Source organism: Pongo abelii, chromosome 5 (assembly GCF_028885655.2).
Source record: "Pongo abelii isolate AG06213 chromosome 5, NHGRI_mPonAbe1-v2.0_pri, whole genome shotgun sequence".
Lineage (NCBI taxonomy): Eukaryota > Metazoa > Chordata > Mammalia > Primates > Hominidae > Pongo > Pongo abelii.
The window spans coordinates 29,599,283-29,624,093 of NC_071990.2; the positions used below are offsets into that span (position 1 = coordinate 29,599,283).

A 24,811-nucleotide genomic window follows, 5' to 3' on the forward strand; every position below is an offset into this window, starting at 1 on the left:
GTTGAGGGCATGAAAGTAAGTAAGCTGAGCTCATCAGAGGCCTTGTATCGTGGTGGTTAAAAGAGCCAATTCTAGGACTAGAAAGCCTGGCTTGAAATCCCAGCTCTGCCACTCCCTAGTGGTGTGACTTTAGCAAGTTCCTTTACCTCTTTTGTACCTCCCTTTTCTCACCTGTAAGATATGGGTGATAATAGTTTAATATTTGCTTTGTTGTTGTGAGGATTAAAGGTGTTAATACAAGTAAACCACTTAGAACCATGGCACATAGAAGATCTCAGTAAGGTGGTTAGTTTGTTGTTGTTGTTGTTGTTGTTGTTGTTTTCAGAGATGCTGTGATTTCTCCAAAGTGGCTGTGATGGCTCGGCAGGCTCCTGACCCTCTCTGCTCCCACATGCCTCCACCCTCATCCTGCTCTCCCATCCAGCTTTTGACAGCTTGCTCGGTGCTGGACAATTGCACACATCCTACCGCCCCCAAACCCTGCCCAGAAGCATCTTGTGCATAACTCTCCTACCTGAATATGCATCAGGGAGAAAAAGCGTCCCAGGACATTTTAGGTTTTTGAAGGAGAAAATCCCCACTTGGTAAAAAGCCAGGGATCCACAGCGGCCACTTTTTCCATGGGATTCACCCCTGCAATCTTGACTTTCAACCACACAGCACCAGAGTAGCCAAACATTGCTTGTGTCCAAACGCTGGCTGCCTTGCAGGGTGAAAGAATAAGCAGTTCCCAAACTCAGCTGACCATAATGTCCTTCTAGCTCCATACGCCCATCTCGGACAAAAGCAGAAATATATGACTCAGTTGTGTTCCTACCCCTTGCTGCCCAATATAAATTTTTGTGTTGCCCAATATAATTTTTTGTGACGATGGAAATGTTCTGTATTTGTGTTGTCTGATGGGATAACCACTAGCTGTAGTGCTAGTGAGCATTTGAAACATGGCTAGTGTAATCAATGAACCAAATTTTTAATTTTATTTTATTGTAATTAATTTTAAGTGGCCACTTGCTGGGAGTGACTGCTGCATTGGACAGCACGGCTCTAAATTGAGCCTTTTTTCCTTATTTGATGAGGCATACTTGCCCTAAGATTGGGAAGTCTATTTTTGGAACCTGCTACCAATGCTGGTATCACGCTTGCAATTCTCAGCTAAGCCCAGAGGTGAGAGAAAGGTCATTTTCCATTCCAGATCTCACTCTCCCCTGTGACACTGAGGAAACTGGCAAGTGACCTGAAGGCTGGAGAGCGTGTCCTGTATGCTGGCTCTGTCCCTGCTGCCTGTGTTGACTGACATAGTTAGTTGCTGCCCTTGCTGGTCTCCCTTCCTCCAACCTTGCCTGTCTCAGCACACCTGAAATTCATCTCATGACTTCCCTAAAAACATTCTTTGGGAACAAGAAACTAACAAATCCCAAGTGACCTATCACATATACAAACATACAGAACAGAGTTTGGATTCGCGGTAGAAGAAAGGGAGGTTAGACATCAAGAAGAATGGTCTGGTGATGACAGTTGTGAGATAATAGAAATAGGAAAAAAAAATCTAAGTTTTCTTTCTTTTTTTAAGAACAAATAACAATTTATCTCTTTTGACTAGTCGGTAGGGCTGGGGTGGATTGGAGGAACCTTACATATTCCACAAACAAGCCTCTTCCTGAGGTCCTGTAAGTGATCCTTCCCCACTGATTAGCCCCTAGAAGACCCTTCAAAGGTTGGATCTCCAGGAGAGAGTGGGGGAGGAAAGCCCAGTACCAGGCAGGCTCTGCTCCATTGCTCCGGGGGGGTGGGGAAGGCAAACCCTGGTCATCCCCTCAGTCTGTAGCCCTTTTGTGTGAGTGCCTGGCAAGGGTGACGTGGGGCTGTTTCTGCGGGCACAGCTGCAGCACTTACCGGAGTGGAGGCAGGGCCCAGGCAGCACTGCTGTCCAAGATCTTCCCTCGGGCTTTTCAGCAGTAAGGGGACATGCACCCCAAGGGCCTCCACTTGGCCTGACCTTGCTGCGGGGGCTCTCTGTCCCCAGGAACAGTGGAGATGGCAAGCTTATCGAGACCCTCTCTGCCCAGCTGCCTCTGCTCCTTCCTCCTCCTCCTCCTCCAAGTGTCTTCCAGCTACGCAGGTAAGACATGTTTTTTTTTCTGCCCTGGGGAGACCCTGAAAACAGAAAGGCTAGTTTCCTGGGGCTTAGCTCTTTCAATCATCCTTAAGTTGCTATATTATCTTTCTAAAACATAGACCTGCTGACATGCCTCCCTTCCTCAGAAACCTTCCGTGGGTGGTTCTTACAGCCTTCAAGATGGAGTCCAGACTCTTTTTTTTTTTGAGACAGAGTCTCCCTCTGTTGCTTAGGCTGGAGTGCAGTGGCATGATCTCAGCTCACTGCAACCTCGGCCTCCCTGGTTCAAGCGATTCTCCTGCCTTGGCCTCCCAAGTAGCGGAGACTACAGGCGCCTGCCACCACGCCCAGCTAAATTTTTTCTCTCTTTTTTTTTTTTTTGTATTTTAGTAGAGACAGGGTTTCACATGTTGGCCAGGATGGTCTCGATCTCCTGACCTGCTGATCCGCCCGCCTCGGCTTCCCAAAGTACTGGGATTACAGGCGTGAGCCACTGCGCCAGGCCTAATTTTTTAATTTTTAGTAGAGACGGGGTTTTACCATGTTGGCCAGGCTGGTCTGGAACCCCTGACCTCAAGTGGTCTGCCCTCCTCAGCCTCCCAAAGTGCTGGGATTACAGGCATGAGCCATTGTGCCCGACCCAGACTCCTTAATGTGACTAACTCAAGGCTTTCCTTGAACTAGTTCTTACTTGTCTTTCCAGCTTTGTCTTTTCACCTCTCAAAGTGAGATAAAATAATAACAACCTCTTGGAGTTCTCATCAGGATTACATGAAATGAGATATGTAACATGCTTAGCAGTGCCTGTCCATAGTAAATCTCAATAAATGTTGTGGAATTATAATATCTTGTCATGTTTGAGACTTTGCTCTGCATAATCAGGCACCGGTAGGTTTTTATAAAGGAACCCGGCTGTCACGTGCAGAGGAGAAATAAACAAAGATTCCCATCCTCAGGGAGCCACCTGACTGACAGAGGCACAGTGCATCCACTCTCCAGGTCTAGGGGAGGAAGCAGCCTTATTTCTTAGTAGCTCAGAATCTGACTTGAGAAACACATCCACATAGAAAAAAACATGGAACTTGTTCGGGTCAGGGTCCAGGAGCCACAGTGAGGTGGAAGATACAGGGGAAGGAAGAGTGAAATAGAGCCATCCCCAGGGTGGAAGATCTCAGAGGAGAATTTGGGAAACAAGGTATGAACAAGGACTGAATAGTGAGAAGTGATGGAGAGACAGTTAAAGTGGATGGAGTGACAAAAGCAAAACCTCTAAGGGTAGAATAGGCAGCAATTTGGCCAAGTCCTAACAGGGAGGCCCATGGGAGGATTCAACCTCAGGATGCTGCACCACATTCCAAGAGGGAACCTAAAGCCTGGGCTGAAGAGTCAGAGATGGCTACAGCTGGCAAAAAGATGGGCAGATGCTGAGAGGAGATGATTTGTAGAATGTTCTGTCGAGGACATTCACAGTATCTCTATAACCAGAGTCTTTTTTGTTGTTGTTGTTGTTGTTGTTCTCAAGAAGGAAACTTGGGGCCGGGTGTGGTGGTTTATGCCCATAATCCCAGCACCTTGGGGCCAAGGCAGGCGGATCACCTGAGGTCAGGAGTTCGAGACCAGCCTGGCCAACAGTGTGAAACCTCATCTTTACTAAAAATACAAAAATTAGCTGGGCGTGGTGGTAGGCACCTGTAATCCCAGGTACTCAGGAGGCTGAGGCAGGAGAATCACTTGAACCTGGGAGGTGGAGGTTGCAGGGAGGCGGAGGTTGCAGTGAGCCAAGATTGCACCACTGCACTCCAGCCTGGGCGACAGAGAGTAAGACTGTCTCAAAAAAAAAAAAAAAAAAAAAAAGGGAAGAAGAAGAAGAATTGCAATCCTCCCTGGCTCTAGAATTTCATTTAAAAGTCGAGTGTCTTCTTCCTTCCCTGTTTTGAAGCAGCCCTTCTCATGACAGGCTTGCTTGCCAAGGTTCCCTCTGACCTTAAATCTCTTCCTTTTGGTGTCTTGGACAGGGCAGTTCAGAGTGATAGGACCAAGACACCCTATCCGGGCTCTGGTCGGGGATGAAGTGGAATTGCCGTGTCGCATATCTCCTGGGAAGAACGCTACAGGCATGGAGGTGGGGTGGTACCGCCCCCCCTTCTCTAGGGTGGTTCATCTCTACAGAAATGGCAAGGACCAAGACGGAGAGCAGGCACCTGAATATCGGGGCCGGACAGAGCTGCTGAAAGATGCTATTGGTGAGGGAAAGGTGACTCTCAGGATCCGGAATGTAAGGTTCTCAGATGAAGGAGGTTTCACCTGCTTTTTCCGAGATCATTCTTACCAAGAGGAGGCAGCAATGGAATTGAAAGTAGAAGGTGAGTAGTGCTATATAATATTAGGTATTAACTGTTGGGTGGCCAAGAACAATTATTCTCTCAACTGAGATGAGATCCCTCAACCCAAACATCTCACTCCTGGGAATGAATTCCATACAAATGTACACGTAAATAAACAGAAACTCATGCTTAGGGATGTCTGTTGCATCATTATTCAGAGTAGCAAGGAAATTGGGATCAAAATCAATGCCTTTGAGTAGGTAAGTGACTGAATAAACATGGTAGCCATACTGTGAATATTATGCAGGCATTAAAAAGATTATTTTAGCACTAGGCCAGTGGTTTGGAGGCCTTCTATAAGGTATTATTGAGTGATAAGAGCAAGATGCTCTAGGATACAAAAACAAAAACAAAACCCTAGGGCATGGTGGTTTGGCTCGTGGCTACTCAGGAGGCTGAGGTGGGAGGCTGGCTTGAGCCCAGGGGTTTGCAGTTACAGTGAGCTATGATTGCACCACTGCACTCCAGCCTGGGTGACAGAGCAAAGACCTTCACCCCCACTCCCTACCCCGTCTCTAAAAAAAACAAAAACAGAAAACAAAACCCTTGGGCCTGGCGCGGTGGCTCACACCTGTAATCCCAGCACATTGGGAGGCCGAGGCGGGTGGATCACAAGGTCAGGAGATCGAGACCATCCTGGCTAAAACGGTGAAACCCCGTTTCTACTAAAAATACAAAAAAAAAAAAAAAAAAATTAGCCAGGCGTGAGGCAGGAGAATGGTGTGAACCCGGAAACGGAGGTTGCAGTGAGCCGAAATCCCGCCACTGCACTCCAGCCTGGGGGACACAGCGAGACTCCATCTCAAAAAAAAAAAACTCTGTATTTGTGAGCACACACACACACACACACACACACCTGTGCTTGGTCCTAGTGAATAAGCAAGTAAATCAAATGTCTAAATATAGTTATAGAAAGGAGATGTCACCTTTTGGCTGTACCTCCACTATTTCATTCTCCAGAATTGCAGAATTTCTTTTTTTTTTCTTTCTTTTCTTTTCTTTTTTTTTTTTTTTTGAGACAGTCTCGCTCTGTCGCCCAGGCTGGAGTGCAGTGGCGCCCTCTGCCTCCTGGGTTCAAGTGATTCTCCTGCCTCAGCCTCCTGAGTAGCTGGGATTACAGGTGCCCACCACCACACCTAGCTAATTTTTGTATTTTTAGTAGAGACAGGGTTTCACCAGGTTGGCAAGGCTGGTCTCAAACTCCTGACCTCAGGTGATCCACTCGCCTCAGCCTCCCAAAGTGCTGGGATTACAGGCATGAGCCATGGTGCCCAGCCTCAGAATTTCATTTTCAACATGTTTTGCGTGATGGGTGATTTTGGAGAATATTTTTTGCTCTATCGCAGGATGATTAAGATGTGGACAAGGAGAAGTGGATGGAGGGGGAGCTTTGAAAGTTAATTGCTATTTAATTGAAGAACTAAACTGCTTTGAGAGCCTGGGGATCAGATCCTTTGCCTTTTCCTCCTCCCCACCTGCAGTTCAAACATCAGACAATTGATAACTATTGTATCTTAGAGGTGGGAGTGACCATTGCAGTGCTGGGACCAGAAGATGGCATTGTATGTGGAACAACAAAGCACTATTTCTAGGGACTGCCTGCAGGGATATGGAAATAGCTTTGTGTGTCTCAGAATGTTCTTCATACAGCTGTTTTTATTGGGGAAATTCTACTTGTCGAAAAGTTTGATAGTGAGACCCCCTCCAGTTTGCAGATTTTTCTCCTTCCTGCTCAACAACTTCCTAGCTCAGTAACTGCCTCTCCCAACAAACTCCCCCAGTTTCACCACACCAAAAAAGGAAGACAAGCCGGTTGCAGTGGCTCACACTTGTAATCCCAAAACTTTGGGAGGCCGAGGCGGGTGGATCACCTGAGGTCGGGAGTTCAAGACCAGCCTGACCAACATGGAGAAACCCTGTCTCTACTAAAAATACAAAATTAGCCTGGCATGGTGGCGCATTCCTGTAATCCCAGCTGGGAGGCTGAGGCAGGAGAATTGCCTGAACCCTTGAACCCGGGAGGCGGAGGCTGCAGTGAGCCAAGATCATGCCATTGCATTCCAGCCTGGGCAAGAAAAGTGGAACTCCATCTCAAAACAAAAAAAACAAAAAAAACAAGGAAGACAAAAAGAAAAGCAGCTAAAGACTTTGCCTCAGGGGAGAAAGTTCTCTTTGGGGTTGCTATCCACATTCCAACCTCCTGTTCCCACCTCTTAGTCTGCATGCCTAAGAACCTAAAAAGAAACTGTTTTACAAGTAAACAAGGGACCCTTTGCCTAGGCTTTGGAGCCAGGAAGTTGAGAAAAATTTAGGAATGAGATGAAGTAATGGTATTATTGCAAGTCTCAGGTGTAATTACCTCTGCTCTTTCTCTGAAGAGTTTCTAATTTCTCTTTTTTACTTATTTTTTCTTGTCATTTTTGTGATTTTATTACTAGTTGTCTCTAATCCTTTCTTTAAATTCTTCATTATGAAACATAAAAACAAATGCCAGGCACCGCGGCTCACGCCTGTAATCCCAGCACTTTGGGAGGCCAAGGCGGGCGGATCACCTGAGGTCAGGAGTTCGAGACCAGCCTGATCAACATGGAGAAACCCCTTCTCTACTAAAACATACAAAATTAGCCAGTTGTGGTGGCGCATGCCGGTAATCCCAGCTACTCGAGAGACTGAGGCAGGAGAATCGCTTGAACTTGGGAGGCAGAGGTTGCAGTGAGCCAAGAGCATGCCATTGCACTCCAGTCTAGGCAACAAGAGCAAAACTCTGTCTCAAAAAAAACACACACACAAACCAGAGATAATATTATAATGAGCCTCCAAGTGCCTACCACCTTGCTGCAGCACTTGTCAATCCAGGGACCACCCACTTCACCGGCTCCCCACTCATTACCACCCTCCCCTACTCAATTATTGAGGTAAATCCTAGGCAGCATGATCATTTCTTTTTTTTCTTTTTATTTATTTTGAGACAGGATCTGTCTCTGTCACCCGGGCTGGAGTGTAGTGGCATGATCTCTGCTCACTGCAGCCTCTGCCTCCCGGGCAGAAGCCATCCTCCCACCTCAGCCTACGTAGTAGCTGGGACCACAGGCACACACCACCATACGCTGCTAATGTTTTGTATTTTTTGTAGAGACTGGGTTTTGCCATGTTGTTGCTCAGGCTGGTCTCAAACTCTTAGGCTCAAGCAATCGTCCCACCTCGGCCTCCCAAAGTGCTAGAATTACAGGCGTGAGCCACTGCACCCAGCGAAGAACACTTTTTAAAAAATAAATAGGCCGGGTGCGGTGGCTCACGCCTGTAATCCCAGTACTTTGGGAGGCCGAGGAGGGCGAATCATGAGGTCAAGAGTTCGAGACCATCCTAGCTAACATGGTGAAACCCCATTTCTACTAAAAATACAAAAACAAAATTAGCGGGGCGTGGTGGCAGGCACCTGTAGTCCCAGCTACTTGGGAGCTGAGGCAAGAGAATGGAGTGACCCGGGAGGCGGAGCTTGCAGTGAGCTGAGATCGTGCCACTGCACTCCAGCCTGGGCAACAGAGTGAGACTCTGTCTCAAAAAAAAAAAAAAAAAAAAAAAGCCACACGCACACAATAATATAAATAAATAAATAACCACAATACTATTACCACATATTAAAAACTCAACAAAAATTTCTTAATATCATCAAATACCCAGTTTGTGTTCAAATTTTCCTGATTGTTTCATAAATATACTCTTACAGTTGGTTTCTTTTAGCGAGATTCAAACAAGACCCACCTGTTGACCTTTGCCCTTAGGGTTTTCCACGGTCTGAATTTTGTTGACAACATTCCCATGTTGCTATGTAATATGGTCCTCCATGCCCTGTGTTTTTCTGTAAACTGATAGATGTGGAGATGCAACGACATTTGTGTTTGATTTACTTTGGCAAATATAGTTCATCAGTGATACTCTATACTTCTTGTTGCTTTACATCCGGAGGCTAATAATGTCTGCTTTGCTCTCTTTTCTAATTATTTGTGAAAGGAAAAATGTGGGGGGTTGCGAGAAAAAAACCCTTAAGTACATACTCACTAAATCACGTTGCTACAGGTAACTTCCATTAAGAACTTGAAAGTAAAGCGTGCTGCATTTTCCTCTAGGGAACACAATAATAGACAGGAGCCTTAGTCTACAGCTTGAAGGATTGTAATTATACCTAAGCAACCCTCCTGGACCAGTTTAACCTTATTAGCTGTGATGTATCCCTACCTTTGATGTCAATATCCTTACTTAGCTCCCTTAAAGCAGAGATCAAGATGAAAAGGGCTTCAGCTGCAGCATGGCACGTGGAGATTAGAGTGGGGCTTTTGGATGCTGAGGAGCAGACCTAGAAAGGGAAATGGATGGGAGCCACAGAAGTGAAGGTCCCCCTCCCTACTCCACGTCTGCACATCTGTTCAGTTACTGAATCCTGTGTAAGCTACCTTCTTTTTCTTTTTTCTTTTCTTTTCTTTTTTTTTTCTCTTTTTTTTGGGACGGAGTTTTGCTCTTGTTGCCCAGGCTGGAGTGCAATGGTGTGATCTTGGCTTACTGCACCCTCCAACTCCCAGGTTCATGCAATTCTCCTTCCTCAGCCTTCCGAATAGCTGGGATTACAGGAGTGCACCACCACGTCTTGCTAATTTTTGTATTATCGGTAGAGACAGGGTTTCACCATGTTGGCCAGGCTGGTCTCCAACTCCTGACCTCTCCACCCACCTTGGCCTCCCAAAATGCTGGGATTATAGGTGTGAGCCACCGCGCCCTCTGTAAACTACCTTCTTAAAAGCTCTAGAAGAGGGCTCTTAACCTTTTGTTGTGTGTCGTGCACCTTTGGCAAGCTGATGAAGTTGATAGACCGCATCTCAGAATATTTTTTTTTTTTTGAGACAGTGTCTCAGTCTGTCACCCAGGATGGGTTGCAGTGGCACGATCATGGCTCATTGCAGCCTCCACCTCCCAGGCTCGAGTGATCCTCCTGACTCAGCCTCTTGAATAGCTGAGACCACAAGCTTGTGCCACCATGCCCGGCTAATTTTTAATTTTTTTTTTTGTAGAGGCAGGGTCTCACACTGTTGCCCAGTCTGACCTCGAGAACTCCTGGGCTCAAGCAGTCTTCCTGCCTTAGCCTCCCAAAGTGGTGGAATTACAGGGGAAAGCCACCACGCCTAGCCAGAAGAATGTTTTAACTATATCAAATAAAACATTTATACCAAAATACAGTTATCAAAATATTAAATTAACAAGAGTTAGGGTGGCCCTAGTAATTAATGTAATTTCAAAATAGTAATGAACATAAGTGATAGTTTGAGATTTCTGTGACTTTTCTAATGTGACATGAAAATATTTGTGATTTTTGTTGTTGTTGTTTTTTGAGACGGAGTTTCACTCTTGTTGCCCAGGCTGGAGTGCAATGGCATGATCTCGGGTCACCACAACCTCCGTCTCCCGGGTTCAAGCGATTCTCCTGCCTCAGCCACTAGAGTAGCTGGGATTACGGGCATGTGCCACCACGTCCGGCTTATTTTGTATTTTTAGTAGAGATGGGGTTTCTCCATGTGGGTCAGGCTGGTCTCAAACTCCCGACCTCAGGCGATCCGCCCACCTCGGCCTCCCAAAGTGCTGGGATTACAGGTGTGAGCCACTGCGCCTGGCCAATATTTGTGATTTTTATTGACGACAAAGTCAAAGGTTCTGTTCATATTATTGTGGTGTATTGCCTACAGGCATAATTAAAATAAACACTAAATTTCAGTTTAAAGTTTACTGAAAATAAATATGTATTTTTTATTTCCTATTTAAGCTTTGAATCCCCTGACTTCCCATACCATTACCACTGTCCTAGTTCAGGTTCATGTTGTTTTTTACTTTAATTGTTATCACAGTCTCTTAACATTTCTCCCTATCTTCTCCAGTCCTGTAGGTGCTAAATCTAATATAGTCACTTCTCAGCTTGGAATCCTTCAGTGCACCCCCATGACCTTGAGGATCAGATCTAAGTCCCATAGCTGCTCCTTAAAACTCCCCCAGCCTGACCCAATACACAATCTTGACTTTAAACCACTTGTCTTTCTAAATCACTAGCATTTCCTGGAAAAAAACCATTTTTTCTTCAAGGCTAAGCTCAGGGACCAATTCTGTGTCACCTTCTTTGAATCCTGATGATATTCATTTCTTTATTTGGCCTGATTTATTGGGCCCCAGGCACCATGCTGAGTGTTGAGGATTCAGCTCTGGGCAATGTCGATTCTGCCTTTCAGATCCTTTCTACTGGGTCAGCCCTGGAGTGCTGGTTCTCCTCGCGGTGCTACCTGTGCTCCTCCTGCAGATCACTGTTGGCCTCGTCTTCCTCTGCCTGCAGTATAGACTGAGAGGTACAGGGCAGAGGGTGGGTGGATCAGGATCCTTCCTTTAAATGAGCTGGCTTCTTGGAGCTACACCACTTAACATGTATTTGTGAGTGACTTCTGGGTTCGGAACTTCTTCACACTATTGAGTGATAAAGAAAAAAAAAAAACTCCATGATGAGTTTTACATCTTATGGAATGCTTTCATATGAATAATCAGACCTAGCATTTCCCTATGAGCTAACTATGGCATATAGTAACCCCATTTTACAGAGGATACAACTGAGGCCAGGCGTAGTTCAGTGACTTACTCAAACCGATGTAACTTATAAGTGGTAGAGCTGAGGCCTCTGTATCATACCTAGCAGCTCCATGCAACTTGGGAGAGTGTGAGCTTCAAAGTCAGACAGGTCTAGGCTATTAGGAGTTTTGAATAAAGATACTGAAGTGAAAGTCTCTACCACACAGTAGGCGTTCAAAAATTGTTTCCTCCTTCTCCATTAGGTTTAGCTGCTGATGAAGCTCCTCTTTTTTGCCTGGAGCTTTCATTCTGAGCCTTCTCCTCCTACCAAGTGTCTCCCCAATGCCAGAGCAAGAAAGAGTCTTCACTCCTCCCCATGTCCCACCTCCCATTTGTTACTAAGAGGAGAGGAGAAAGTAGCAAGGAGGGTATGGGGAATGTTTTTGGGGAATGGGGGTTGGTGGGATCAACAACAAAGTCCTTTCTCTCACCTTGAATTCATCCCGGATGCCTGCTTTTTTATTTACTTCTTCCACAGGAAAAAGGCCTTCAGCCCACATGGCTGAGCAGAAAGAATCTGAATGTTAGAGTCAGGCAGCCTGGGTTCCATCTCAGGTACTGCACTATATAGCAAATTCCATCTCAGGTACTGCACTATATAGCAAAATTCCATCTCAGGTACTGCACTATATAGCAAAATTCCATCTCAGGTACTGCACTATATAGCAAAATTCTTAGATTCTCCAAGCCTCAGTTGCCTTGTCTGTCAAGTAGAGAAAACATCCTCCCTCCTAAATTGTAGGGAGGATTAAAGTCATGCAAAGTGCCGACTATAAATCCAGTCACAAAGTAGCTAGCTACTCACTAAATGTTCAGCTCCTCCTTCCTCATTCAGATGGGAAGTGGCTTTAGATCTACAAAGTGGCAACACAGTGGGCTGGAGCAGCACTGTGAACTGAGAATCCAAGAAAAGGGGCGAAGAGCAGCTGGGAGGTAGTAGATCCTTGTGCTGGCTTGGGGCATTGCTCACATTCTTTATTCACTATTGTGTCTAGACTATAGCTAGAGAAAGAGCCGCAACCCTTGGCTTTAAATCCAGTGCTCTTCCTACTCTCCTAAGGTTGTTTCCGGGCTGCAGAGAAATAGCTTGAACAAGGGGCCCAGGCGCTGGGTGTGGGAGGGTCCCTACCGATAGCCAGAACATGCAGGAACTAACATGTTGCCTTTTTCTATTTTAGGAAAACTTCGAGCAGAGATAGGTGAGTTCTAGTCATCGTTTCTCCCAATTCTTGCCTTTTGGTTTTTTGTCATAATGGAAATTGTCCCATTCTTGGACCGTCTCTCCCTCTCAATACCCTGTTTTTCCCTCAGTTTCCCTTTCTCTACGGTGGGTGTGTCTTGCCTAGAACAAGTTTTAAGTAATTAAATAACAAAGACTCAGGATAAAAGATCCTTTTTGAGTGCCCTACTAAATCCATTTCCATTTGTTTCTCTTTCAGAGAATCTCCACCGGACTTTTGGTAAGTTCCGGCATGTCTAGGCCCTCCCAGGTCAACTTGGTATTTCACTCTAGTTCCGGTCACCTGGGGGAACAAGGACCCCTGGCTCCTGGTTGGGTCCCTTCCTCTCTTCTTTTTTCTTTCTTTAAATAAGAAGTCATTTGCATTTAGGATTGGTAAAATCATAACAAAAATACTCATGTACTGTTTTTATGTGCCAGGCACTATTCTAACTGCTTTACAAAAATGTTATCTTATTCTGTTTAACTCCTTATGCACATGATCTCTCTTTTCAGGAATGGCAAAACAGAGGTAAATAGATCGTTTACACGTAAACCTGATGTCTGGTTGGGGAGGTGAAACAAACAGAAAAACAAGACACAGCTGTATCACCTGTATTTATATTTCTGCTTTACAAACTCAGGATGTTTCCATGAGTACAGAACATGACTAATCAGAGAAGACCTCATGGAGGAATAGAAAAGCCACCAAGCCCCACTAGGAATTGACCCCTCGAGGACATGGTTTCTAGCCTTTTTGTTCACTGCAGATTGCCCAATGCCTAAAGACAATGGCAACAGAAGAGCACCCAAATATTTGTTAGATAAATGTTGCGGAAACTAGAAGGTGTCATTAGGGCACAGATGGTACCTTCTCTGAGCAAACTTCCTTCACAGCCCCCCCTCCCGAGCCTGTGGGGGACTCTACTCTTGTCACCTGGCACACAGAGTTCTATCCTACGATTTATGAAATTAGACCAGTGTGTGGACCACACACACACACATCTTTACACACCCAAAGAGGAGGAATAGTATCTTTGTTTTGGAGGACTTGACTATGAAAGGTCTTAACTCCTCTTTGTACCATGAATCTCTCTGGCACTCCAGTGAAGTCTAAAGGACCCCTTTGCAGAATGTTTTTAAATATACACATAAAATAGAACACTTATGATTGCAAAAACAATCATTGTATTGAAATATAGTTATCAACCAATAATCACATTTGTGATATAGTAACATAAATATTTCTTTCTTTTTTTTTTTTTTTTTTTTGAGGCAGAGTTTTGCTCTTGTCGCCCAGGCTGGAGTGCAATGGCACGATCTAGGCTCACTGAAACCTCTGCCTCCCAGGTTCAAGCGATTCTCAGCCTCCTGAGTAGCTGGGATTACAGGTGCCCGCCACCACACCCAGCTAATTTTTCTATTTTTAGTAGAGACTAGGTTTCACCAGGTTGGCCAGGCTGGCCTCGAACTCCTGACCTCAGGTGATCCACCCGCCTTGGCCTCCCAAAGTGCTGGGATTACAGGCATGAGACACCGTGCCCAGCCATAAATGTTTCTTTAGCAAAAGTAACACATTAAGTAATTAGCAGCAAGTCTAATAACCTGTAATTTCTTTCTTTTTTTCTTTTTCTTTTTGTTTTTTTTGAGATGGAGTTTTGCTCTTGTAGCCCAGGCTGGAGTGCAATGGCACGATCTCAGCTCACTGCAACCTCTGCCTCCTGGGTTCAAGCGATTCTCCTGCCTCAACCTCCCAAGTTGCTGGAACTACAGGTGCATGCCACCACGCCCAGCTAATTTTTGTATTTTTAGTAGAGACGGGATTTCACCATGTTGGCCAGGCTGGTCTTGAACCCCTGACCTCAGGTGATCTGCCTGCCTCGGCCTTCCAAAGTACTGGGATTACAGGCATGAGCCACCAGGCCTGGCCCAATAACCTTTAATTTCAAAATACTAATAAACATAAACAGTATTTCAAGATTTCTGCAATAACTCTAATGGGAATGAAAATATCTATGGCTTCCATTGGTAATTAAGTCACAGGTACTGCTCATATTGTGGCTAGTTGTAACATGTTTTGTTTTGTTTTGTTTTTTCCAAGACTTGGGGGAATGGGTGTTGGTGGGATCAACAAGAGTCTTGCTGTGTGGCCCAGGCTGGAGTGCAGGGGCAGGATCTCGGCTCACTGCAACCTCCGCCTCCCAGGTTCAAGTGATTCTCCTGCCTCAGCCTCCCGAGTAGCTGGCATTACAGGCACGCACCACCATGCCCAGCTAATTTTTACGTTCTTAGTTGAGATGGGGTTTCACCATGTTGGCCTGGCTGGTCTTGAACTCTTGGCCTCGTGATCCGCCTGCCTTGGACTCCCAAAGTGTTGGGATTACAGGCATGAGCCACCACGCCTGGCAGTTGTTACATTTTTAATGAAAGAAAATGTTAAATGTTATTGAAAATAAGGAGGCAGTACTTTTCTCATCCAAGTTCATGGACTCTCTGAATTCTGTCCCCAGAGTCCTTTGGTGTTCTAGGACCCCAGGTTAAGGAACCAAAAAAGACAGGTGGGTGGGGCATGAGGGGGAACATGTTAACCCTGTTTGTTCTGGTGAACAATTCAGATCCCCACTTTCTGAGGGTGCCCTGCTGGAAGATAACCCTGTTTGTAATTGTGCCGGTTCTTGGACCCCTGGTTGCCTTGATCATCTGCTACAACTGGCTACATCGAAGACTAGCAGGTGCAGTGGCTGGGCAGCAGGCAAGACTATCAAATAGAGGGGGACCAAGTCAGCTCTGAATGGGAAGCAGAAAGAGAATAGAAACAGGACTCAAGATTAGGGGAGCTGGGATTTCCTTATTCCTCTGTCCCCATGCCCAACCCCAGGCTCTTCTGAGAAATTGAAGAGAACCACTTACTGGATCTTTGGGGTCCCCCAGTGGAAAGGGCAGTGTGGGTCACTCCAGGTGTCCATAGGGAGGATGTGGGGAAGGAGCTATTCATCTTCTACTGATCACGTATTTGTTTCTTTTTGTTTTCAGGGCAATTCCTTGAAGAGCTAAGTAAGTTCTCTTCTCTCTCTTATAAGCAGAGAATAAAAAGCCAGGAAAGGGAGACAGAAGCAACAAGAGGAAGAGGGGGGCTATTGAGGGATCACATTCCCAGAGGAAAGGAGGAGCTGGAGAGTTGGGGAAGACTCCTCCTGGGAGGTGGAGGGGAAAGAGGCCAGCTGTTAGAGACACATTTACAGGTGGCAGAGAAGCGGGAGGCACTCCCATCTGCCGCCTGATCCATTCCTCCTTCACTGCCCCTAAGCAGGAATCCCACCTTAGCTGGTCTCATTGCCCATTCCACAGCAACTGTCCAGTGCCTCACCTCTCAGATCAACCATTGAGGCAGTAATGGAGACAAGATGACCCCAAGGGCTTTTCTTCTCCCTAGTTCAATGGTTTTATGATACAAACTACTGACATAGGTTTTTCAAGTTATTTTCTCCTTCTTCTAGGAAATCCCTTCTGAGTGATGTCACATCTTGGCAGGGGTGGAGGAGAGCCTGGTTGCCCAGGGATTGGTCCTTGGGGACATCTCATCCATCAAGTTGCACACTCACAGGCATCTTTGCTGTGGGGACATTCCAATTTGCACTTTCAGGAACACTCTGAATTCCAAGTAGAATTGATTTCCCTTCTTCTGTCATCTACCTTTTCTCTTCCTTCATTTTCCCATTTTTATTACCCTTCTTTCCATTTCTCTCTCCAGTCTTCCACCTGGAAGTCCTCTCTGGCTAAGGACAGGCAGGTGCCCCTCTCTCCATCAGAGGACACCTGTACTGGAGAGCAACACAGGATGGTCTCTGCCATGAACTGGAGGCCAGGAATCTCCTCACTGAAAATTACAGTATGATAACTTTGCAAATGGTGGTTGTTTCTTCCAAGACTCCAGCCCTGATTGCGCAAAACTGAGAGGCATGTGAAGGGAAGGAAGAGGAAGAATGCAAAACATTGAAGAGATAGCTGAGTGAGCTGAAGAGTGAGGATATAGGTAGCCCCAACCCAAATCTGGAGATGGGGAGAAACCTACAGAATACTAGCCAGAGCTCCACCTTGTCTTGGCAGCCTAGTAGGAACCTGGGGAAGCAAAAATGAAAGCTGGGCAACATGCCTGCTTTAGAATGTTTTCCTTCTACTTACACATCTTCCACAGGTCTCAGAATCTTTCCTTCCTCTCATCCTTTTTCTCCTGTCTTTATATCTATCAGAGTATCCACTGTTTATTCAACAACTACTACTTGATGGTCAGACACAAACAAACAAGCTAGGTGCTAATTAATAACGATACGAGTTTTGGCCAGGCACGGTGGCTCACGCCTGTAATCCCAGCACTTTGGGAAGCCCAGGTGGGCGGATCACGAGGTCAGGAGTTCGAGACCAGCCTGGCCAACATGGTGAAACCCCATCTCTACTAAAAATACAAACAATTAGCTGGGCATAGTGGTGGGCGCCTGTAATACCAGCTACTCGGGAGGCTGAGGCAGGAGAATCGCTTGAACCCAGGAGGCGGAGGCTGCAGTGAGCTGAGATCGCACCACTGCACTCTAGCCAGAGTGACAGAGCAAGACTCTGTCTCAAAAATAAATAAATAAATAAATAATAATGAGTTTTCATAAGCACACTTCTAACCCCTTGTCTTTTATGTATTTCCTTCTTTATCCAAGCACCCATCTCCCTCTACTCCAGCCTCATTACCCCAGAGGTCAGTCCTCAGGAAAACCAAACACAAAGAAAGAGCTCAGTCAGAAAGGCCATTTATTTATGTTTCAAGATGCTCACTGCCTCCTTTGTTTTGTCTTCTTTGCAGGCCTTCTCTCTTAGGCCTCTTCTCCTGGGGGTATGGACCCTGGGGGGAGATTGATCACCTCCATGCTTCCATTCCTCCCCAGCCATAGTGGGGGCATCATGAGAGAAGCCAAGCCACTGGCCCAGGATCACTCGGCATTTATGGTGGCTGCTCTGGCACAATTCCTTGCCTTTATAGCCCCTCCAGTGATCCATAAGGTGCTCTTTCTCCCCAAAGGAGAGGTCACAGATAGGGCAACGGTAGCTCTTCTGCTTCCAGTGGGTCTGCTGGTGTCTGACCAGCCTGGAAAATGAGCTGAAAGACTTGCTGCAATGGAAGCAGTAGTTGGGCGGCTCTGTGAGGTGGGCCTTCTGGTGTCTGGAGAGATAGGATTTCTTGCTAAAAGTCACAGGACAATGGGGGCAACAGAAGACATTGAGTCTTGAGGGCTTCACTGGATGAGAGTTGGATCTGGCATCCTGACAGGGGGTTCCAGTGATGGGTGCCTGGGTCCTGGTCACAGGTGCTTGGTTCTTAAGTACAGATGGCTGGTTCTGGGCCATAGGACCCTCAGTTCTAAATATAGGTTCCTGGGACCTGGCCACTGGTGCATGGTTCACATCCAAAAGCCCCTGGATGGACCTCTGGCTTCTGGCGATGGGTGTCTGGAATTCAGCAGGGGTGCCTGGAATCCTCAAAGTACACTCCTGGTTTCCATCCACTGGCTCCTGGTTTTGGTGTATCTTCTGGTGGCGTTTGAGTTCAGACTGGTCCCGGAAGCTCTTCCCACACACAGAGCATGAATGGGGCCGGTAACCCAGATGGACGCGGCGGTGACGACTTAGTCCAGAAGCATCACAGTAGGTCTTGTCACAGAGCGTGCAACAGAAGGGCCTCTCCCCAAGATGCATGCGTCTGTGATAGCTGAGGGACTTGGGGCTCCGAAACAACTTCCCACACTGACTGCAGCTGTTAGTCAGCTTGGGATTGTGAACAAACTGGTGGCTATAGAGGTAGGAGCGCCTGCTGAAACATTTGCCACAGGTGTGGCAAAAAAAGGGTGGCCCAGCCTGGGATGCTTGAAGCACCCGGGTCCTGTCCATAGACCCAGCTGAGGCAGATAGGGGGCACTGGCCGGCACCTCTGCATGCAAGGAAGACCTTGTCATCACTAGTCACCTCATCTCTCAGACTGGCATGTTGTTCTCGAAGCTCTTTCTTCTTGCCTTCTATAGTGAATGAGGAAGAATAACACAAAATTCACTATAAGAACTCCAATAGAGGCTGGGCACAGTGGCTTATGCCTGTAATCCCAGCACTTTGGGAGGCCGAGGCCAGTGGATCACCTGAGGTCAGGAGTTCGAAACCAGCCTGACCAACATGGTGAAACCCTGTCTCTACTACAAATACAAAAATTAGCTAGGCATCATGTTATCTGCCTGTAATCTCAGCTACTAGGGAGACTGAGGCTGGACAATCGCTTGAACCCGGGAGGCAGACGTTGCAGTGAGCTGAGATGTTGCCACTGCACTCCTGCCTGGGCAACTAGAGTGAAACTCCATCTCAAAAAGAAGAAGAAGAAGAAGAACTCCAACACAGCTCTTCATTAAGCCCAAGACACTTCTTGTCTCTGCCCTTGCTCTCCCACCCAACACATTCACCCTCACCTTTGGGCCTCATAGGCTAGAAATAAGAAAAAAAAGAAAAATTTGGCGTTTCAAATTAAAAGCAAATAAAAATTTAACTGGAATCTTTCAACACTGTCAGAAATGTGAATTTTAACTTACAACAACACTTCTTGAAATCTATCTTATCTCATTCTCAATATTGCTCAAACTTCCACAGACACTCCACAGACACCCATATAATAATGCATCATGAACATTGGGCCACTTGAGGGTGAAAAGAGGTGTTATTAATAATCAAGCTGGGATGAGAAGTATAAACCAGGACTGTCCTGGAAAACCAAAAAGTATAGTCAGCCTGGCTTGATATCTCTCTCAACTATTTACTACCAGGGAAAAGCCTCCCTTACTCCAACCCAGCATGAAGCCTATCTCCTTTGCTTCTCTTTTCTCTTGGAAAGAACATTTTAATCAGAGCAGTATCATGGACATAAGCAACCTTCATGTCATCTCTCAATCTCTAGAAACTGAAGACATTTACTTCTCCTGAAAGACTTAGATCTTCAGCCAGCCAGGCACAGTGGCTCACGCCTGTAATCCCAGCAATTTGGGAGGCCGAGGTGGGTGGATCACCTGAGGTCAAGAGATCAAGACCATCCTGGCCAACATGGTGAAACCCTGTCTCTACTAAAAATACAAAAATTATCTGGACATGGTAGCATGTGCCTGTAGTCCCAGCTACTCGAGAGGCTGAGGCAGGAGAATCGCTTGAACCCGGGAGGTGGAGGTTGCAGTAAGCCAAGATTGTGCCACTGCACTCCAGCCTGGCAACAGAGCGAGACTGTGTCTCAAAAAAAAAAAAAGAGAGAGAGAGACTTAGATCTTCAACTTGAAGTCAAGGGACTTGAGCCTATGATATTAAGCTCTCTTTCAACTCCAAGTCTGACCAGGCCGGACAGAGGTACACTAGGAGAGCATCTATAGAGCATTCATCCTCTCCATCAGCTCTCCATCCTTTCAGGGGTTATCCTGGACCCTTTTTTCCTTCCTCCCTGCTTGGCAATTCTTACCTGAAAGGCCTTCTGTGTTTGGGAGATGGACAAACTCTCTCCACTGTTCCTCTTCTTGCTCAAGCTTGGTGATTAGCTCTGGCTTATGCAGAAAGATTCTGGCTGATGTGTGGGAATGAGAAAGAGTTGAGTTGGTCCCAGGTGTGGCCCCTTCACATCTGATGGGGACAACAGGCTACCTCCTGTAGCCTTTGTTTAAGAACCATAACCTGGGACATGTAGATGCAGAAAGGAGACATTCAAAAGGCCAGCTGCTAGCAAAGTACCTGGTTCTCAGGAGTGACTTAGTAAATATGTGTTTGATGAATGGAAAAAATTGTATATTTTGAGAACACTGTCATCATGTTACAAGTGTTATCTTTGCCTTCATGTAGGCTATCATTTCTTCTCTTTACCACTGAGCTTAGTGACTCAGATCTTTCACACCTGGAAAGCATAGAACCAGGGGTCAGTGAAACTAATTATAAGCTGATCTACCTGTCCAGTGAAACCAGATGTTCCAGGGCCCTTAGGACAGGGGGCTTGCTGAGGGAAGCCCAGCCTCTTACCCACAGATGTTAGATTCTTAAAGGTTTCCGACATAACATCCTGGTAAAGGACCCTCTGGCTGGCATCTAGACAGTCCCACTCTTCCTGGGTGAAATTCACTGCCACATCCTCAAAGGTGACTGGCTTCTGGAAGAACAGGAGAGACTCAAGAAGTTTATATAAATATATGTATGTGTGTGTGTGTGTGTGTGTGTGTGTGTACAAGATTAACATCCAGTCTCAAGATTCAGAGAATTAAAACTTAAGAGAAAGATAAAACCATGGAAGGAAGAGAGAAATATTAAAAGACAGACACAAGGCCAGCAACTGTGAAGTATAGAAAGGAGGCCGGGCGCGGTGGCTCACGCCTGTAATCCCAGCACTTTGGGAGGCTGAGGCAGGCAGATCACAAGGTCAGGATTTCGAGGCCAGCCTGACCAACATGGTGAAACCTGGTCTCTACTAAAAACACAAAAATTAGCCGGGCATGGTGGCGCATGCCTGTAATCCCAGCTACTCAGGAGGCTGAGGCAGGAGAATTGCTTGAGCCTGGGAGGCAGGGTTGCAGTGAGCCAAGATCGCGCCACTGCACTCCAGCCTGGGTGACAGAGCGAGACTCCGTCTCAAAAAAAAAGGAAAGGAAAGATGAAGAGAAAGAGAAAGGGAGAAAGATAAGAAGTGGGGGAGAGGAAAGAGGATATGCAGAATATAAATAGGAAAGCAAAGCAAAGGAAAAAATGCTGCCACTCTAACAAATTTCAGGAAGTACTCCATGAAGGATGCCAGGATGGTGCGGCAGATGGAGAAAGGTCTTGCAGCTCCTTTTTCTGGATGTCGTTCAGTCTGGAACAATCTGAGATTTCATTTGACCTGCAGGCAGGAGCATGCATGAAAGAGCTCCTGGAGTCCAGGACCTGGAACCCACCTCTCTCTAGCTTAGTCTCCTCACCTTCTTCACCCATGCCTCCCTCCAGCAATCTCTCTTCATGGCTTCCTGCAGGGTGGCAGCTACCTCGCCCACCCATGGGAGCGTCTTCTGTACAGGTTCAATTGGCTTCAGCTGTTCAAACATCTTCTCTTCTGTGGTGTCTCTTTCTAGCTTTATCCACTCCTGGCCTGGTGCCCAGGGCTGACTGGATTCCTTCCTGGGGCTATCTACCTCCCAGTAACTGGGCAGATGGGGAGGCCCAGCAAAGGCCCCAGGGTTTGATGTGGCTTCCTGTGACAAATGTATCTGCTCCAAGAGGCTGTCTTCCTCTTTTGTTCTGCTGTCCAAATTCTCCTCTTCCACAATTGAGAACAACTTTGCTTCCCTCAAAGCCGGGGCCACAGAGTTCAGGGCCCTGGTCACCCTTGGCTCACCAGCTGCCATTGTTTAGTAACACCAGGCTGGGCTAGGTGTCTGCCCTCTGTTCTACCCTGCTTCTAGAAACCTGAGGTCAGAGAAAAACAAAACATATCAGCAAGAGGGAGGGTAAGAAACAGCTTCCTTATTTGGTCAGGGAATGCCAGCAGTTACTAAACCCCTGCTGTGTGCCATTGGATACTCTCAGCAATGAGGTAACAATTACTGGCCCTGTCTTAAGGACCTAATGCAGAGATGCTAAATAATTTTCCAAGGACAAATGGACATTCTTGATCTACAAAAGTTAATGTTTAAACCTAATGCTAATGTTAGACTCAGTACCATTGGAAATCATGTAGCTGGGGTAACCAGGCTAGGATCTGTTACAGATCACCTTGAGTGAGTCTCTATTCTTTCTGACTTGGTTTCATCAGAAATGTGAGAATAAAGGAGACACTCTCTAAGATCTCTTCCATTACCAAAATTATACACACACACACACACACACAATTGTGTGATCTGGATTTTCAATACATGTAGTAGTTCCCCTTTATCATGGTTTTGCTTTCCAATGCTTCAGGTTACCCATGGTCAACCATGGTTTAAAAATATTGAATGAAAAAATCCAGATGACAGGCACAGTGGCTCACGCCTATAATCCCAGCATTTTGGGAGGCTGAGGTAGGCAGATCATCTGAGGTCAGGAGTTCAAGACCAGCCTGGTCAACCTGGTGAAACCCTGTCTTTACTAAAAATACAAAAAGAAAATAGCTGGGCATAGTGGCACACATCTGTAATCCCAGCAACTCGGGAGGCTGAGGCAGGAGAATCACTTGAACCCTTGAGGCAGGAGAATCATGGTGGAGGTTGCCGTGAACCAAGATTGCGCCACTGCACTCCAGCCTGGGAGATAGAGTGAGACTCCGTCTCAAAAAAAAAAAAAAAAAAAAAAAAAAAATCCAGAGATAAACAATTCCTAAGTTTTAAATTGTTTGACATTCTGAGTAGCATGATGAAATCTTGTACCTTTTCTCTCTGGCCTGCCCAGGATGTAAATCATCCCTTTGACTAGCATATCCACACTGCAGACAATACCTGCCCATTAGTTCCTTAGTAGCTAGCCATCTCAGTTATCAGGTTGACTATTGCAGTATAGCCGTTGCCTGTGCTCAAGAACCCCTTATTTTACTTAATAATGACCCTAAAGCACAAGAGTAGAGACGCTGGAAATTCAGATATGCAAACAGAAGCCATAAAAAGTAAAAATTCTTGTCTTAAGGAAAGAAAAAATAATCATATGCTGAGGTTGCTAAGATTTACAATATAAGTTATTTTGAAAGAGATACTGTATTCACACAACTTTTATTACAATATATTGCTGTAATTGTTCTATCTTATTACTAGTTATTGTTGTCAATCTCTTACCATGCCTAATTTATAAATCAAACTTTATCATTAGTATGTATGTATAGAAAAAAAAAAACATAGTGTATACAGGGTTTGGCACTATCCATGGTTTCAAAGTATCCACTGGGGTGGGGCACGGTGGATCACTTGAGGGCAGGAATTTGAGAGCAGCCTGGCCAACATGGTGAAATCCTGTCTCTACTGAAAATACAAAAATTAGCTGGGCGTGGTGGCACGCTGTAGTCCCAGCTGCTCAGGATGCTGAGGCAGGAGAATTACTTGAACCCGCGAGGTGGAGGTTGCAGTGAGCCAAGACTGTACCACTGCACTCCAGCCTGGGTGACAGAGCGATATTCTGCCTCAAACAACAACAACAACAAAAACAAAGTATCCACTAGAGGTCTTGGAACATATCACCTGTGGATAAGGGGAACCACTGTATACACAGATCTTTGTAAAGAATACTGCTAACAACCCAAGAGCAATCACTTATTCTGGGCTCACAATGAGCCCAGCACTGGAGTTCCCTGCTCATCCTTGGAAATTTCCTGCTCAGATGCAAACATAGCTGAACTCTCACCTTTTCCTGCTGACAGCCACTCACGCCCATCTCCCTCACTAGAGATAGAAAGAAAAGGATAAAGACCAAAAAACTCTGTTGACTATTTTTTCCTTTCACTTTTCGAGAAGTGTTAATAGAACTGAAAATACCAGCAAGGGAAAACGCCCTCGAGGAATAGAGTTAATTTGACCTCCAAAATGTTGTCATGAAAGCTGCATTCCTGGGATATGAATTTTATTTCCTTCCTTTCTTCCTCTCTCTTCTCTCTCCCTTTCCTTTCCTATCTTTCAAAACCACTCACACTCCTTTTATGAGGCATGCAGATCTTGGATTATTCTTCCACTTTCCAGCCAACTGCACTTCAAAACAGCCTTAATGAGGCCGGGCACGGCGGCTCAGCCTGTAATCCCAGCACTTTGGGAGGCCAAGGCGGGCGGATCACCTGAGGTCAGGAGTTTGAGACCAGCTTGACCAACATGGAGAAACCCCGTCTCCACTAAAAATACAAAATTATCTGGGCGTGGTGGCGCATGCCTGTAATCCCAGCTACTAGGGAGGCTGAGGCAGGAGAATCGCTTGAATCCGGGAGGCGGAGGTTGCGGTGAGCCGAGATCGCGCCATTGCACTCCAGCCACGGCAACGAGAGCGAAACTCCGTCTCAACAACAACAACAACAAAAAACAGCCTTAGTAACAGTGCCCTCAAGAACTAGCCTTCCAGTTTTCTGGCAGAGAAGACCTAATGCTGCCGCTAGTCCTCAAGATGGCATTTGCTGGAGGCGGTAGGCAGAGGCCCTAAGTGTGGATCCTAACCCCCTTGGGGACTGAATCTCTGCAGCTGTTGCTTGCCCAGGCACGTTTGCCTCCCATGAACTTCCTTCATCCACAGGGCCCCAGACCTCATGCCGGCGGGAGAAGGAAGGAGACTGGGCATAACTCATTAGACTTTCGACTGTAAGAGCTGGAGGCCGCCTGCGGGCTTATCTGTACCCGGACTTGTCCCCACCCTTCCAGAATGTAAATCCTCTGAGGGAATCTGTCGTCGCCATCTTTCAGTCCTTTGAGTGCACCCAAT

At 46.2% G+C, this 24,811-nt stretch overlaps 2 protein-coding genes across 3 annotated transcripts; one reads left to right on the forward strand and one right to left on the reverse strand.

Moving 5' to 3' along the window:
* Nucleotides 1-1,875: 1,875 nt before the first annotated feature.
* MOG (myelin oligodendrocyte glycoprotein) lies at nt 1,876-17,031 on the forward strand. Of its 2 annotated transcripts, NM_001132521.1 has the most exon segments (8): nt 1,876-2,119; nt 4,132-4,479; nt 10,767-10,880; nt 12,333-12,353; nt 12,594-12,614; nt 14,989-15,105; nt 15,407-15,427; nt 15,871-17,031. In NM_001132521.1, coding segments are annotated over 8 exon segments (741 nt in total). In that variant the 5' UTR covers nt 1,876-2,034; the 3' UTR covers nt 15,885-17,031.
* A 5-nt stretch (nt 17,032-17,036) lies between these two features.
* ZFP57 (ZFP57 zinc finger protein) lies at nt 17,037-21,914 on the reverse strand. The gene is made up of 4 exons (XM_002816626.5): nt 21,373-21,914; nt 20,444-20,570; nt 19,896-19,997; nt 17,037-18,429 (listed from the first exon to the last, which is right to left on the reverse strand). Exons 1-4 carry the CDS (start codon nt 21,793-21,795, stop codon nt 17,171-17,173), a joined length of 1,911 nt encoding a protein of 636 aa, XP_002816672.2. The 5' UTR covers nt 21,796-21,914; the 3' UTR covers nt 17,037-17,170.
* Between the last annotated feature and the right edge of the window lie 2,897 nt (nt 21,915-24,811).

What these genes read in the sequence shown, in the direction of transcription:
- MOG (XM_054556829.2), top strand. Translation starts at nt 2,035, where the DNA reads ATGGCAAGCTTATCGAGACCCTCTCTGCCCAGCTGCCTCTGCTCCTTC. An exon ending in AGTGTCTTCCAGCTACGCAG is followed by an intron (nt 2,120 to 4,131) that starts GTAAGACATGTT and finishes TGTCTTGGACAG; the next exon opens with GGCAGTTCAGAGTGATAGGA. An exon ending in CCTGCAGTATAGACTGAGAG is followed by an intron (nt 10,881 to 12,332) that starts GTACAGGGCAGA and finishes TTTCTATTTTAG; the next exon opens with GAAAACTTCGAGCAGAGATA.
- ZFP57 (XM_002816626.5), bottom strand. Translation starts at nt 21,795, where the DNA reads ATGGCAGCTGGTGAGCCAAGGGTGACCAGGGCCCTGAACTCTGTGGCC. An exon ending in GGGAGGCATGGGTGAAGAAG is followed by an intron (nt 20,571 to 21,372) that starts GTGAGGAGACTA and finishes CTGTTCTTCCAG; the next exon opens with AAGCCAGTCACCTTTGAGGA. An exon ending in TAAGAATCTAACATCTGTGG is followed by an intron (nt 19,998 to 20,443) that starts GTAAGAGGCTGG and finishes CCCACACATCAG; the next exon opens with CCAGAATCTTTCTGCATAAG.